Below are 16,360 nucleotides of genomic sequence, written 5' to 3'. Positions count from 1 at the left end.
AAAGATCCATGCACAAGCTACCACCAAGAAAAACAACTAAATGCAGGATCTCTCTGAAATACAAACTTTGCAAGTTCCGCACTTACAGCATTGCTCTACTTTCACAGAGAAAATGTATAAAGAAATGTTCATATTTGAGGAAAATCCTAACAGCAGAATGGGGAGGGAGCTCTGAATCCTTACAGCACTCTTGCCAAAGGAACCCTACAAAGTAATTACTGTCTCCCATCTTGTTTCCTTATAATCTGGTCACATTTCACCTGATCTTTTAATTAAGTTTTCATAAAGCAAGATCTAATTGAAATATCAATTACAGGAGAACCTAGCTACATATAATTGAATTTTCACTCAAAAGTAGAAAGAATGACTTTTATTTACATTTTAAAAACATCTCTGGTCTACATCCTCTTCCGTATTTCCCAAAACAAAAGGTAAGGGCTGCTGACAATACTTCAGGAGGGCAGCACCAGGAGGCAGAATTAATTACCTACTGGAAAAGAATCATTAAACTGAGCACTAATAGAGTAACTGTGAGTAGGAAAGAAACCAGTTGTGATAGCTTGTAATAAAGCACCAGGAACCAGCAACAAAGCACTAAACAGCTCATAGGTGACTGGAACTCTGAATTACTCGTTACCCACTCCTACCTGCCCAGTTAGTACCATTTATACTTGTATGCAGTAAGAAAATAATAAAACCACAGTATTTTTACAATCCATTGCAAGGCACACATGTTGACAACCGGTTTATGTGTCGATGAGGTCAGGAAGAAGCTTCTATTCTAGCAGAATGCTTCTCTTCATGGCACCAAAGACAGCCTCCTTAATAGCAGAATTCCCTTCCGGAATACTCAGGACCTACCATACTGCAGTAACATCACAGCTAGAAAAGCTTCTCCCAGATAGGGCTTCCAATGCACTGTGTGCTTTCAGCAATTCAAACATCCATTGCTCGTCATCTTCAGGTGCAGCATGGTACACCTTTCAAATAGTGTCAAGTTCACATCCACATTCATCTGCTCACTCTGAGTTTACATTGCTCTCTCAGTTTAAAGGACTTTTTAATTGCTAAAACGCATAGACCCTTTGAGTAGTGTCTCAATACACCATATCAGAAAATTCAGGCTTGGGTATAAATTACTAAATGCATTTAGCAGCAAAGTCCTTTAATGACTCTTGTGCCAACTGCTTGTAAGGAACAGAAAAGGCTCGTGGGAGTAATTGAACAATAAGCATAGTTAGTGATACAGCATGTCAGATTACATTCTGGAAGTTAAATCCACATTACTCCACTGAGATACATGCTAAAAATGCTTTATAGCGTTGGGTCGATTTCAGGCAACCCTATTTTTCTGTGCAGTGACAAGTATGTGACAACTTGTATATATTTATCTATTAACACATGGCTTGCGTTTCCAGTTAAGTAGAATTATCTACAGTTACAAGGCCCAGTGGGAACTACGTAACAGCCATTAATTGTAATTTGTAACAAATAATTTACCAGCATTTCAGTAAATCTGAACATGAGGCTCCCCTGAGCCCAGGCTCCTCTGACTGCTATCCCCAACAGTACAGCCTGTCTGAAGGCCAAACACACAGCAAGGAGGGACAGAAAAGATCTCATTGTAGATGAAATTATTCGAGAAACTGAAAATCAGACTGTTAAGTCCATTCACAGAAACTGTAGTGTTGAACAGGCTATGATTGATAGAGTTGAAGACTGACTGGTTTTAATAAGCCCTTTTGAAAATGCAAGCAACCATCAGCCCCACCTTACAGAAGGAAAAATGGAGGCATGAAGTACCACAGTCGTTTTAAGATTAAGTGGCCAGGAAAGGACAAATCCAAGAATTACAGACTTGCCTTATGTTTACTGAGAGAAGATGGTGCCTCAGACATCTGGGGTCACACGATGCACAAGTCTGGCCTTTCAACAGTACAACAGAACTTTTCTAACTGCAGAATTTAAAGTCAGCAAACCTGAGTGGCAAAGTAAAACAACTGCGCGCATGTATTTAACTCATCTTATTACAAGGCTTGTGGTAACTCAGCCTTGAGACAACAGGACTGCATGATACAAAAAACTTCATGTTACAGCAAGATGAGTTCCAGGCTATGTGTCTCCAGCCCCTTGTACCAGCATGAAATAATGTTTTTCCTTGCTAGTACAAGAACGCAATAGTGTCCCTGCTACTACTACTTTCACAGCGCACAAGCAAACTGTGTGGGTTCCAGCTCCTAGGACAGGTAACCCAATCTGGTTTTTGCATCGGCAAAATTTACCATGACTTAGAAAACCAATGGCTACAGATCCTGTAAGAGGGCAAATTTGCAGAGTAGAGAACACACAGCGCAATTGTGAAAGCGAAATACAGCAGACCAGACACTTCTCAGTCGGTTATTGCTTCAGGTATGTATGTATTTTAGTGACTGATAATGCATGACAAATAGAAATCCAAACCACAGAACACACAGAGCAACTGTGAAATGGAGATGCAGCAGACCAAATACTTCTCAACCTATTATTGCTTTAGGGATACATGTATTTTAGTACTGATAATGTACAACAAATATAAATACAAACCAAAGAGAGCCATGCGCTGCTTCTGGATGATTCAGCTCCACCAGGAACACATTTTTACAAGGCTGAGAAATACGCATGAGGGCATTTTTATGTTTTACTACAACTAATTGAATCATTTGATATAAGCAAGAAACAGAGCATTGCTGTAAGCAAAATATCATGGAAGATGAATATAAGCATTTACAAAGAAATATTATGTGTGTCATCTTCAAATATCAGCTTGCAAGTCTTATGAACTTCTCTAACAAATCTGCATGAAGTATTTTTCAGTTGTGGCTCAGTGCAACATCCATCTCTACCTTACAGACTTAAATTTTATATGAACCTACAATTACCTAATGAACAGATATGTATCTCCTGTAAAGTACTGTGCTAATTAGTAGTTTATCAAGATTGTGAGGTAAAGAAAACAATGCTGCCATAATGTCAGTGGCATCACACTGGTTTAAAACTGGTGAGAGAATGCTTAGATCAGCTTCTTGAAGTTCTCTCTCTCGCTCACTGCCACAGCACAGATGAGAACTGTAATAGTTAACCCATGCAGGTGTTAGACCATACAAGTCCACGTTATCTAAGCCAAGAAATATACATCCCTACTTGATAAAAAGAGAATGAAGAACTACTATATATTCCCAGTTGATTAAAAGAAAAAAATTAAAGAAGTAGAAAGAACAGCTCCATAGCTCAAAGCAGTTCTTTGTACCTTCTCCTGTTCTCCAGAGCGCAGCTGTGGCAACCATTCCAAACGTACTCATCTCAGAAATCAGCACAATTGGTTTACAGCATCCTCTCGCATAGCCACTCACATTTTTTTCTCACCACAAAAATACAAACAACTCCTAATTAAAATATCCACTAATATAATTTTATTTCATTACTCCATTCTTCCTGCACATGCACACACACACAGCTCTCCAGATGTCTGAATTCCTACTTTCCAACACGACTGTGTAGGAGGCCAGATCAGACATTCCTTCTCACCAATGTGTGGCAGACGAGTTGCTGAGGTTCAAGTAGCGCTAATTTAGCGCTGACACCTCCAGTTCCCCACCTTCTCACCAGCACAAGGAGCGTGGTTTCCCTACATCCCAGTCCAAATGAAGCTCCCTCAGAGGGGAAACTTGGGGATAAGAAGCCATTGCAGCCAAAGAAATTGAAACACTGAATAGTTTGACTGTAATTAAGTGGTCCATAAAAAGACCCCATCACACCTAGCATGCACAGTTTTACTTTGTGTATCCTGGAAAGAGCCTCTAGGAAGAAAAGCAGCATTAATACAAAACTTGAGACAGGAGGCTGAGAGGCAGGCCAGGCTTGTCTTCATCCAGCCCCACACTGCCAGAGGGATTTCTGCCTCAGCAACCCACCCGAAGCAGTCACACGCACAAACCTGTACCCAGGGATTAAATGTACAGGGGAACACGACCATGAGCAGAGGCTTTTTCAGCCAGCCATAAACAGGTTAAGATTTTAGGTAAAGAAAACTAGAAAACACACACAGAGTCTCTTAGTTTCACCATTACAGGGTGAATTACTCAGAATTAACTTCTGAAGAGGTTAAGCATAAATATCCCTAACAGGTGGCTCAGATCTTGTTAAAGATACAGCAGGTATTACAGAGGAGACAGGCCTGCTGGTCTTGAGCTCTGAGGAAAAACCTCCTCTGCATTCGTGAGCTCAGAGCACTGCTTCCTTCTGTGCAAGGGAGCACTCCACATCTAAGAGGATAATGATTAATCGCCCAGATAGTACTTGGGTGTCAGGCAAAGCAATTAACTTTGAATCAGGGAGAGGCCCTGCAGACTGATACTACAGACAGCTTTGGACTCCAGGGAAAGAAGAGTCAGAAGCAGGTGGGGACAGGCAGAATCAAAGCCGAAACACAAGCTGCATCTTTTTTTTACTTTAAAGTCACCACCAGCAGGCAGAAAAGAAAGCAAAACAACAACACAGCTTGACCTAAAAATTATGCCTTGAAACTACAGCTTTTTCAGACACATGCACACTGTTGAACGTGATAGTATTTTGTTTACCCTAGCTAGTAAAACTGCAGACTGGGGCCAGGAGCGGAGGGAAGCCCTAAACCTGAAGGATGGGGAGATGCACACAGGTGTAGGCAACTATTGTGCCCTGCCTCAAAGTCTAGATTTTAAGATAAATCGTACCTTCTCGCGCCCAAGCTTTCAAATAATTTAGTACATTCCCACTCACTGGAAGTTGACATTATTTATGCAATGCTCCACTCAATGTGTGCCCAGACTTCTGCTATATGCACCAATGATTTTATCCAGGAACATGCCAGTCAATCATTACAAGAGAAAGGATCTACATTCTGTGCCTTATTTTTCCTCCTACCCAAGAACTACCTACAGCACAAAACCAGACCTCAGTGTACAGCTGAAAATATTACTGCAGTGATTGAATTCCTGAGTTAAAACATCATGAATGCCTATGTACAACATTTAATCTTTTCCAACCCTTTCTTCGTGTTCCTGAAGTTGTGCAGGAGGCTCTGGCTCTCCATTCGTACCAGGGTGTTCCAATGTCAATTGGACTGCGGAGGTCAGCAGCACCTGTGATTAATGCAGGAGCAGGAGTCTACGAGGCAAGACTTAACTGCTGAACTCCACAGTGAATAAAACCAGATTTGCCCTTTCCCCTCCGGCAGATTCCCCATTCTGGTGCTGAAATAGCTACTACTGACCTCACTCGTTCAATAATCAAGGATGTGAGAACAAACAAAAAAGGTCACTTACATGCAAACATTTGCTAAAGTACACACAGCTTAGGTCTTAACCAGTACTTCCTCCATGCTCGCTGTGCTTTAGTTCACCTGTTACCACACTGACTTTCTCAGATGTTAGACTCTCCCCAGGCTCTATCATAGCTCCAACTAAAAACCGTAAAAAAAATAATGAACCAAATCAAGAGAGCAAGTGCTTAGTGGTGAGTCTCTTTGATTTTTATCTCCTTAACCTCACAAATTAAATGAAACTTCCTAGGTGGGCAGCTACAAACACAAAATTATGTTCGAAATAAGTCAGGCAGATTAAGTCCTAATACAGCAAGGAGAAAAACAAATATAGTACTTTGACCTGAACCTTAATCACACAAAAAATATCATAAGCAGTGTTTCTCTCCTACTGTCACACATTGGACAAGCAGATCCCAAAGGAGTGCTAGCTCTGACTCAAGGCATCTGACATTGGGATCCTCAGACACCACTCTCCCTCACCTACACTTAAGCTGAACTTAAGCTCCCAACTGCACTCCACATCCCACAGCGTGGGCAATACCACCTGTGGCTCTTCTGCTCTTTCCAACTTGGAAAGCATTTCCCAGGGTTTCCAGAGTACGACGGGAAAGTAGAAGAGCTGTGCTAAACACCATGATGTCCCTAATACTTCCTTCCAACTGCAAGAAAATAACCTTCTTTTTCCAAAGCAAGAGAAGCAACAGCTGAGGAAACCATGCAGATGAGTGTCCTGAACAAAAGAAAGGGGAAACAGAAGGGCTGTTACTCCTTGTTTCTGACCAAGACAGAAAAGGTTAACCTGCAGAAACTCCCAATCCTGGGAGAGGCTGGAAAACTCTTGCCTTAGGGCTAACGCTTATGGTATATTTTTCTAAAGTTATTTAATTTTGTCTAGACTATGAAAATATGGGTGATTGCCAGGTGAATCTAATTTTGGATACAAGTTTTTGTTTACACAGCAGGTCCTCCACCATTTCTGGCATCTTCTGTCTATCATCTAGAGATCAACAATCACTTCATTACTGCCTCAGAGACAACCGAGGACACAGCTGTACGTGCCTGGCTGGCTTATTAGACCAGAGAGCTCCTCAATGCAACCAGCTGGCATGAGACCTGTGAAAACTCAGACCTTCCCAAGTACATAGTGTTGAAAGGAGACCAGAAAGTTCTAGATTTGCAGCCTGAGGCAATTGGCTCCAAGGGAAACGCTGCTTCTCCCTTCAGACCGTTCTGCCTTGCAGAGTACCTGTTAGCCCACGTGCTAAAACCATCAGGTACCACCAGGGTTTTCCACACTGCCTGGAAATTTTTATTTTGCCTTGAAATTGCCTCATCACTCAGGAGTAGAACGAGTTCATTGATGTAAGACACTTAGTAGCAAAGGATGAGCCCCAAGGTTGGTGCCAGGTGCTTCTGGAAAACATCAGCTCTAATGAGAGCCAAGAAGCCTTTCGGATTAGCCACGGAGGGCAAACCTTCTCCAGAGAGCTGCTCCCTTGCTGAATTACACTGGAAAAAAATCAGGGAGCGAGGAAGAAAAGTTCAAGTAGAGAAGCTGGGGTGACAGCTCCTGAATATACAAAACTGGAACACCCATCTCTAGGGAAGGGGGAGAAGACCCCAAGGGACAAGTAAGGCACAAGCCCAAGATTAAAACCTGCATGTATAAAAACAAACATACTTTTTTTTTCAGACAACACAACTGCTTCAGTGTCTGAGCTCATTAACCCAACGGCCACACGAAGACATGGCTGAACTCCCAGGAAAGCCAACCCAGGAGCAATCCCTGGGGCACGTGCGGAACTTCAAACACAGAATTGCTGCTTGAAGGGGAGGAACATGAGAAGGCCTGTCCCCAGTTGCAGCAGAGGCAGAAACTCCTGTTTAGCCAAGTAAGAGACGGAACCAGGGGGAGGCAGGGACACATTTGCAGACCCACAGCCAGCCGGGCGCGTGTGGGCTCCGAGGTCATGACGTGACAGTTCATCCACGCTGGCAGCACGTCTGTAAGGGACGTGCAAGGGAACAGGGGACGGACTCCCTCATCACAAACCCCAGCTTCAGTGACTGGGTACACCAACACTCAGATCAAGAAACCACCTAGAAAAAACTCACCTTCAGAACAGGCATTTGCTTTGAATAAATCTTTAATAAAACCACAGGTCTAAAACCCCCAACAAATCAGACAAAGATCAGAAATGGAAAGAACAGGAAAGAGTGTTTTTTTAAAGCTTCATTTCTTCAATTGTCATAAGCAAAATACATTTTAGATGTGTTTGCATTCAAGTTGCATCATAAGACCTACAGAAAGATAGTTTAGCTAAAGTAGTGAAATGACCACACACCACATCCAGAGCTGTGTTGCACAAGATCACAGAATGCTAGGGATTGGAAGGGACCTCGAAAGATCATCTGGTCCAGTCCCCCTGCCGGAACAGGAACACCCAGATGAGATCTCTACAACATATTAATTAACAGATTCTCTTGCTATTTGTTCACAGGCATAATCGCTGTAAAAAGAAACCAATGGGAGAACTCTGCCCCCCTGATTTTCATCAGTCGCTGGTTTTAGGCTTTGAGCAGCTCCAGTGACTGTCCCGGCCCACCCAGCCTCTTCACACCAGCAACACTGACTGTACAGGTCAGATGCCAAAACTCAATTATTCACCAATGAAGACTCGTAAAACCATTTTGCAAACAAAGTTCCATCAGGCCCATTATACCTCCATGGCACCAGTATGCAGAATAGCTACAGTCACCCTATTTGAGTCCAGCCATCCTAAGCAGAAATCATCAGTTTTCAGGACTGCCATAGGACTTGCAACGCAAAAGCTTATCACATTTTCATGGAATAATCCTTAAGATTCTTAGAATGTTACATTTTAAAAGAAATTAATGTATTCAGAAATACAATATATTCTATTAAAAAAAACAAACACAAACACTTAAGAGCATACAGCTGCTATAATTAATTATCTTGAAGTTTACTGATAATGGCATAAGGAAAAAATATAATTAAAACAACAACTTTTCAGCATGTACTTTCAGTGTTTTTACTTTTTTCATTGCCTTTCAGGATGCAATTGGCAAAGCACATCCTACCATGCTCAGAATAAAAATGAAGAGCATAGTCTGACAGTGCGCAGCAGGGACAGCAGCTGACACTTGGAATCTGCTGCCTGGACTGTCCTCAGGTGTCCTGCCTCTCACCTCTGCCGATGCGACCCGTACAAGCTGCACCCAAGCAAGTCACTCAGATTCAAGAGTTCCAGGAAAATAATTTGCTGTCTTTAACGTCATGGTAGGTGGATGCCACTGGGCTCTTGTTCCGGCAGCATTTTGAAAATCAGCCCACCTATGGTGCCCACATGAATTTTTCAAGATGGGTAACCAAACACTTGTGTTTAATGCAGCAAGATTCCTTCAAGCTGCCTTTTTATAAGGAGTAAGAGGATCGTGAAAGTTTCAATTTTACGTCACATATGAACTGGATGCATTGTAATTTTTCCAAAATGAACAAAAATACTTAAAACACAACAGGAATCACGTTCTGAGAGAACAGTTTGACCAAGGACAGGGAAAACTATTTCACAAGATTCCCATGTTTTAGAGACAGAAAATCAATTTCAAGGTTTACAAACTATGGGATTTTTTTAAGTTAAACAAAAACAACAGGAAAAAACCCAAATCAAAGGTTTAAAAAAAAAAAAAAAAAAAAAAGGAAACACCACTCATGACTTTAAATAGTTTCCAGAATCACAAGTCCAAAAATTCTATTAGATATAACTCTGTGTGCTTAATACTTTATTTTGAAAAGGTCACTAAATATTTGCCAAAGGTAGCAATATTTATGTATAAATAGCTGATCGTCTTACATTGCACCATCGCACAAAACAATAATGGAGCGGGCGCTTGTTGACTCAAGGTGAACTGAGCAGAGCGCTGTGCACCCTGTCCAGTGCACACTAAATCACAGCACTTCAGAAAACACAGTTCTTCATCTCCATGGACCCCTGGTACCCCGCAAGACCAGAGGTCCAGCCAGAAAATAATGCATCCTCCCATATGCTTTTGCACAGGAACAGATTAAGCTCTTAAGATGCAGGGACCCAGCCCTGAGCACCCACAGTAACAGTAGCAACAGATCCTGGACACTCTGGTCAGCAGCAAAACAAGAGTTGATTAAAACAACGTGGTTCTTTGTCCCTCCATCCGCACTGCAAGCTTATGCTAACAAACCTTTGTCTCTGGAGGAAAAAATACCCTATGAATCTCTGGATTGAAAATCAGAAGTATCTGCCAGAAGCAGCACGGAATATTTGAGTGCTGAGGGTCACCTTCCCCCAAAAAAATGTACTAAGGTATAAACTCCTTTAAAAGAAATGGTGGACAGTCACTTGTAAAAACAGACTGAAGCTTTAGAGCTTCACGTGGGAGGCTGAGGGGGAGAAATTAATCTGTAATTTTTTCCAAGATAAAATAGCACCTGAAAAAGCTCAATATCATAGTAAAATAAAACAAAATAAACCCCCCAGCACACGTACCCTCACCTTTAGTAGGCAACAGTTCATACGGGTTATTTTCCAATATTTTCATAGCATACATGATAGTCCAACTGATACAGTAGACCTTTACTTAACCACTGGAAAGATAATACAGAGCTGGTACCACATGATGCTAGTCCTTCGGTTAAATTTGATTATTTCTGTTATTTGCTACTGGATCTTACTGTCAGTAGAAGCCAGTCCCACCAGGGAAGCCCTGAACCATATGCCAGCACTTCTCACTCCTGCCTAATTCCGTGTACAATCTTGTTTCCTCTACTGAAAAAATGACCTACATACGCAGTAAAAAGATGCTACAGGAACACTACATATGTCACATTCAAATACGGCCATTAAAAAAAAACAAAAACAAAACACTTCAGACATTTTGAGTACAAAGCAAGCACTGAGCAGTAGGCTCACATTGTGCAGATACACCACATACCAGCAAAAACAGGGGTCAAAGAGAAGATAATGCACCCAACCAGTCAGGTCTCCCTCGCACTGCAGACCCAGGAACAGAGCGTGTGCCCACACAGCGGCCCCAAGAAGCGACTCTGCTGTCACAAGGGCTTGGGGAGCATGTGCATTAAGTGATGCCCAAGCCACACACCGAGCAAGAAAACAAAACACTGAAGAGCTGCTCATCAACGAGCACCATCTAGTCTGCATGCTGAACAAGACAGGAGAATCTAATCATCCAGCTAATGACTGTACATTAAGATAGAGATCAATTCTGCACGAGCAAACTTAATCCTGTCACTTCCTGAACTCTGCGTAGCTCAAACGGCTTTCCTTCCACAGCTGGTACAAAAATGCTCTCAAAAAAGGGACCTGAACAACAGACTACCTGGAACACCACCACACCACCCACGTACATCAGCTGCAGGTTTGCAACCTCCAGCATCCTCAGATGACAGAAGGATGAACTGCTCCCATTGCAGACTGGAGAGCCACGGAAACACACCTCGCCAATGGGTTCAGACAACAAAGCAACTGTAGAGTTAGGACACTGGACTGATTACAGCCTAAGAAAGAAGTGACTTTGCAAACACAGCTATTCACTGTTACCCTGCCTAGTCTACTGCGTTTAGTCCCAGCACTTACTCTGCTCACTCTCCACCTCCCTTCTCACAGCAGTAGGTTTTCAGTAGAACTGGCTTTCATCTATGGCCATGCTTAGCTCTAACCTTTGGTGCTTCAGTTCTGGCCTGTCCTCAGGCTTTGGTAGGACAGACCAAAGATAAGCCACGTGAAGAACCTGGCTTTCCTGCCAAGCGTATGAAATACAGCAGCCAACACAAGGCAAACCTATGCTGGCCCTCAATCCCGTACCAAGTGTGGTTGGTCACCCTTCAGCAGCAGCCCAAGGCCTTTAGTATTATCAGATGCAAAAGGTCCAAATGTTGCTTTGTACCAATGACGTTTTTCCAAGCTAAGCTCACAAAAAGCGCTACCAAGCACAACAACCAATTTCTTCAACGTCTGAATTTTGCCCACATTTGCTGTAATAAATACCCATCCAAACACTGCATTCCTGACAACAGGCTCAGCCAAATTCCTAAAGAGTCAAGGACACAAGAGCTGCTCAGGAAGGGGCAGCATGGGGGAAGGAATGATGGCCATAACCTTGTTCTTAAGTCATCTTGCCTGTAGTTGTCACGAATTATCAAAAAGAGCCATGCATATTCTAAGTTAATGCTGAATGTGGTTTCCCTTTTTTTGCATTCTCTATATTTTGTATGTATGTTGAGGGAAGAGGAAGGAAGGGGAGGGATGGGGGACAAAACTGTTTCCAACCATAAAAATCTATTCAACGTTTGCAATAAAAGAGGATTTGGCTTGTCCTTGAGAGAAGGTCTTTATTTCCACAAACATCTCCTTCTGCAAACGCTGGGGAGAAAAGGAGAATATTTCTATCTCCAAGCAGCTCTACAGCAAAAGGTAAGAAGCTGACAAGACAGCCGAGGGAGAGATGTTCCTCATTTCAGCATATATCCAGTTTTCATCCTTGAAAGTTTAACCGTAGCCCTTTATAAATCACAGTTGAGAAAAATGGCCATTTTCTCACATGGACACAATTAACACAGATTCACCCTGCACCAGGGAGGGCAGAATGAAGTCCCGCAGGTCACCATCCCTGCATCTGCTCTTACAGCACCACAGTACTGCCCATAACACAGTAACTCATTTATTTAATGCCAGCAAACACAATTTCCTGCAGTAGATCTCTTGATGTGCTATTGGCAGTTACGTGAAAGTGATCTCAAAAACGTATAAAACTATATACAGTTAAGTTTATACCGGTTTGCAGGTAGGAAAGCATTTCATAAGCCTACACCATCGCACCCGCACATCTCAGCAGTTTGCACTGTCACTGGAGTGTCACGTTACCAAGCGACCTCCTTACACCAGCACTACAAGTTCTTGCTCACTATAGACACTAAAGTGATAGTCATAGGGCTCCAAGAGATGAAAGGGAACTGGCTAAAAGTTCAACCGATTTCTAATGCCTTCATGAAATTATCCAGGCTCCCTCTGGTGGGGGATTTAATGTAGAGACTGTTGCAGTTTACTGCGTGAGAACACTTTTGAACCACAACATATTTTTTCCTTTGTAAAATAAACCTTGTTAGGATTGGACTCTGTGATTCTTGGAGCCTCTTGTGATGCTTCAGTCACAGTAATTTAAGGTAACGCTTTGTTTCTGGCCATACGCTGCATCACATAAAGAAGAGCAACCTCTGATAAACAGGAGAAAATATCAGGTTTTAAAATACACAACAGTGTCTTTGTTGCTCCAAAATCCTCAGAACATTTCTCAGTCCTTACTTCAGGTCTCCAGGGCCCCAGCAGAACCACCAGCTTTATCCCCGATGTGGAAAGAGGGCAAGGAGAGATCTCTCTCCCCTGGACCACACAAGAGATCTACCGCTGTACAAAAGAACAACCCCTAGCTCCCAATTTCCATTTCTGTCTTTTATATATTAATTACATTAAGCCCCAAGTCTCATAGCCCTCCAACAATAGCAATGTCATTTATTTGCACCACTGTAAGACAATTCCAGCATGTCTATGCATCTCTCTACAAGACACACATAGACAAGAGTCAAGCAAACCATCCAACCCTTTCCTCTCTTCCCCTGAAGCTGACAAGGTAACCAGTTATGATGGACATAGAACATGAGTGGTTTTACAACACAAAAATACATCAAATTTGGTATTTTTAGCATCTACCACTAAACATATGTACTACATATTGCCATCAAGATACCTGTTCTGCCACCTCATAGTCAAATTCAGTTTTCTTGTCTCCTAAACACTGCAACAAACAAACATCATCAACATTCTGCAATCTGAGGTCTCAACTGAAAAAAAAAAAAACGCAGATATGTAGCATTTAAAAAATAACCAACAACCACCTAACTGGGGGCAGGAAAACTGCAACCTAAAGATGTTCCTTACTGTACAGGAAAACCAGCATGAGCCCTTTTCAAGAATGGAGTCAGTTTTATTTCTGACAGTCCTTATTATGACTCACTAACTTTTTTTTCCTTAATAAGACCATAGATTGCATCACAGCAAGTGTTTCTATAACAAGCCAGAGAATTCAAAGAATCAATCAATGTCTGACAGAACTTTGCTATGTAAAGGAAAACAAGTCTAATCCTCAATTTATTCTCATGCTTTTAGATAGGAAGCGTTGCAAGATCACAGTAAGAAATATTTACTTTTTTTTTTTTTAATACATACTATAGTCCAAGTACTGTGAATAACCTCATATAGCCCCATCTTGGATGAGTATAATTCAAATTACTGCCTGAGGGGATGGCAGCTAAAGAGCAACCAAAATTCTGGGGATAGTTAGAACACAGTTGGCACAGAAACCAGTCTCAAAGATCAGAGGAAACACTCCTCATCACTTCAGGTTTTTTGGGACAACTATAAAGTTTTACCAGATCCTACTGCTTGCAAGTTATGCAATGCATGTAGGAAGGCGACCTGAGAGCAGCAACACACATTCTGTTCTGCAGCATGCTATTAATGAAAACCAAAGCCTTCCAAAGCAACCGTCTCATTTGAACAGCAAGATTACTACCTCGTTTTGTCCCAAAAGCAATCCTGAAGTGCCCAATGAAAAGCAAAAACGTGCAGGGAATTCACAGTTCAGAAAGTCAGGCATGATCTCCTCGCTCCCGACTCCCCAGCACCCTACCGAATGCAAAGCTCCCGGTGTGAGCTGCTGGTGCTGACAGACCACCCTAAGGATGAATTTGGGGAAAGGACGCGAGACCATTCTAGTACAGAAACCACACAACTCGGACACAAGCACCTGCCAGCAACAAGAGGGCAGAGCACACACACACTCACACTCACACACACACACTCTCTTTCCCTTTCCCCAGCGGACTCCGTCCTGACCGCAGCCCGGTCACACACGCCCCCGGCCAGCAGCTCTGCACTTCCAGCCCCCCGGCCACTGTTCGCCTTTTGCCTGCGGGCTGCCTCACATAAACGGGCTGTGGAGGCGCGGGCTTTCGGCTCGGTTACACCTGCCTCCTGGGGGAGCTCCTCCCCGCCCGGGGCAGCAGCCGGGGTGCCCCCGGGAGCCGGACTCGGGGCCCGGCGGGACGGCGCGGCACTCACCGATGCCCAGCCCCACCACCACACGTCCCCCCAGCAGGGTCTCCTTGTCGCGGGCGGCGGCCAGCACGCCGGCCCCCGCCGTGAAGAGGCCGCTGGCCAGCAGGATGCAGGGTCGCCGGCCGCACAGCCCGTTGAGGACGCCGCCGGCCAGGGCGGAGAGGGCGGCGGCGCCCACCGTGCTGGAGACGAGCAGCTCCTGCCAGAGGGCGTCCAGGTTGAGCTCCCTCTTGAGCAGGAGCAGGGCCCCCGACACCACGCCGGTGTCGTAGCCGAAGAGGAAGCCCCCCAGGGCGGAGAAGACCGACACCACGTAGACGAAGCCGGGGGTCTCGTCCTGCTGGAACTGCCGCCGCGCCGCCCGCTCCAGCTCTCCGCCCGACGCCGCGCTGTTGAGGCTGGAGCACGACTCGGCGGCGATGAGGCTCCGCTCGCCCGCCGCCGCCGCGCCCGAGCCGGCGGACCCGTCCGCCTGCCGCCGCCGCTTCTCGCCCATCAGGTTGCTCAGGCTCCGCAGCGTGTACTCCACATTGTCGCTGGCCTTACGGGACATGGGACGGCCGCGGCGGCTCCTGCCCCGGCCGGGGGAAGGCAGCGGGCTGAGGCGGGAGGCTGCCGGGCGGCTCTGGCTACAGCGGTGGGGCGGCTACTGCTGCTGCTGGCGCCGCCTGTCCTCGCCTCGCCCCGCCCGCCCCTCTCAGGCCGCGCTCAGCCGGGTCGCATCGTCCCCCCCGCCACCGCGCAGACTTGAGGGGAAGTTGCCGCCGCCGCTCCCAGCGCCCGGGCGGAGCTGCGGGCGGGGACAGCAGCGAGCGCGGCCCCGCGGGCGCCAGGGGGCGGGCCCGGCCGCCCCCCTCCCGCTCCGCGGTGGCAGCCACTACTGCGCATGCGTCGAGACCGCGCCTGCGCTCTGAGCGCCACGACGCCGCAGGCACCGCCCTCTCTCCCTGCTGGGAGGTGCTGGCAAGCGGTGGGGCTGGCGGCAGCTCCGGGTGGGTTTGTTACCGGATACAGGAGAAGTTCGGAGCTGATACTCGTGTTTATATCTAAAGCGGAGCACAGCGGTTTGATAATTCCGTCTTGGGGCATTTTTGTTGGGGCTTGTAACTGGGATGAGGACGAAGCTCCGGCCCGGGCAGCGCCGGGGATCTGTCCGCGGCTGCGGGACAGCGGGGCCGCCTGGTGGCGGGAGCGGCTGGCGGGAAATGCCCGATGTCCCGGGAAATCCGGGAGCCCGTACCCGCCGGTGCGCGCGGCAGGGCCCGCCGGGTGCGGTGCAAAGTGTAGGGAAAAAAAGAAATCACACCAAAATATTCTGATTGGTGCATTGTTGCATACATAATGGCACATACTTAACAAAATTTTCTTTCTGACGTGACTGTCTTCTGTAAAGATCCTCATAATAGGGCCAGCCAGCAGATGAAGAATTTCACTAATTAATTGGATCAGCTATTCTCTGCCCACACCTAGTGAGCAGTACTAAGTCACAGTCACATGAATTTAACGATTAGGAGAGGGAGCAAAGTCCAAGGTGGCCAGCTGTGCATCGCCTCTGTGCTGGTTTGCCTCAGAGCAAGCTGGGACCTGCTGATTCTCTGTGGTCCAGATAATACCAACTAAATAAAACAGTGAGCTGTAGCTACTACAGTGAATTGTAATTCATAACGAATTATAATGTCTATGTAGTTAATCCTGTTAGTGGCAGATGTGGCAGTGCCAGGTTTGAGCATGTGAGAAGCCTGAACTAGGTAAAAATTAAAACATGTTAATATTCAGTTGGTTTTAATCAAGATTTGGATGATGTGGTGTGACTGGCACAGAGCATTCCTTATTC

General features: G+C 45.1%; 1 protein-coding gene across 1 annotated transcript in view; it reads right to left on the bottom strand.

Annotated features, from left to right (window-relative positions):
* SLC2A13 (solute carrier family 2 member 13) overlaps positions 1 to 15,207 on the bottom strand; it is a 154,070-nt gene extending 138,863 nt beyond the window's left edge. The window contains exon 1 of the mRNA XM_082059777.1: positions 14,530 to 15,207. Coding sequence (XP_081915903.1) covers positions 14,530 to 15,079 — 550 coding nt within the window. The 5' untranslated portion in view covers positions 15,080 to 15,207. The remainder of the gene's footprint in view (positions 1 to 14,529) is intronic.
* Between the last annotated feature and the right edge of the window lie 1,153 nt (positions 15,208 to 16,360).

Source organism: Streptopelia decaocto (assembly GCF_964273445.1).
Source record: "Streptopelia decaocto genome assembly, chromosome: 1".
Taxonomy (NCBI): Eukaryota; Metazoa; Chordata; class Aves; order Columbiformes; family Columbidae; genus Streptopelia; species Streptopelia decaocto.
Note: the sequence above shows the minus strand (reverse complement) of the source record. Positions and strands in the feature narration are given on the sequence as shown.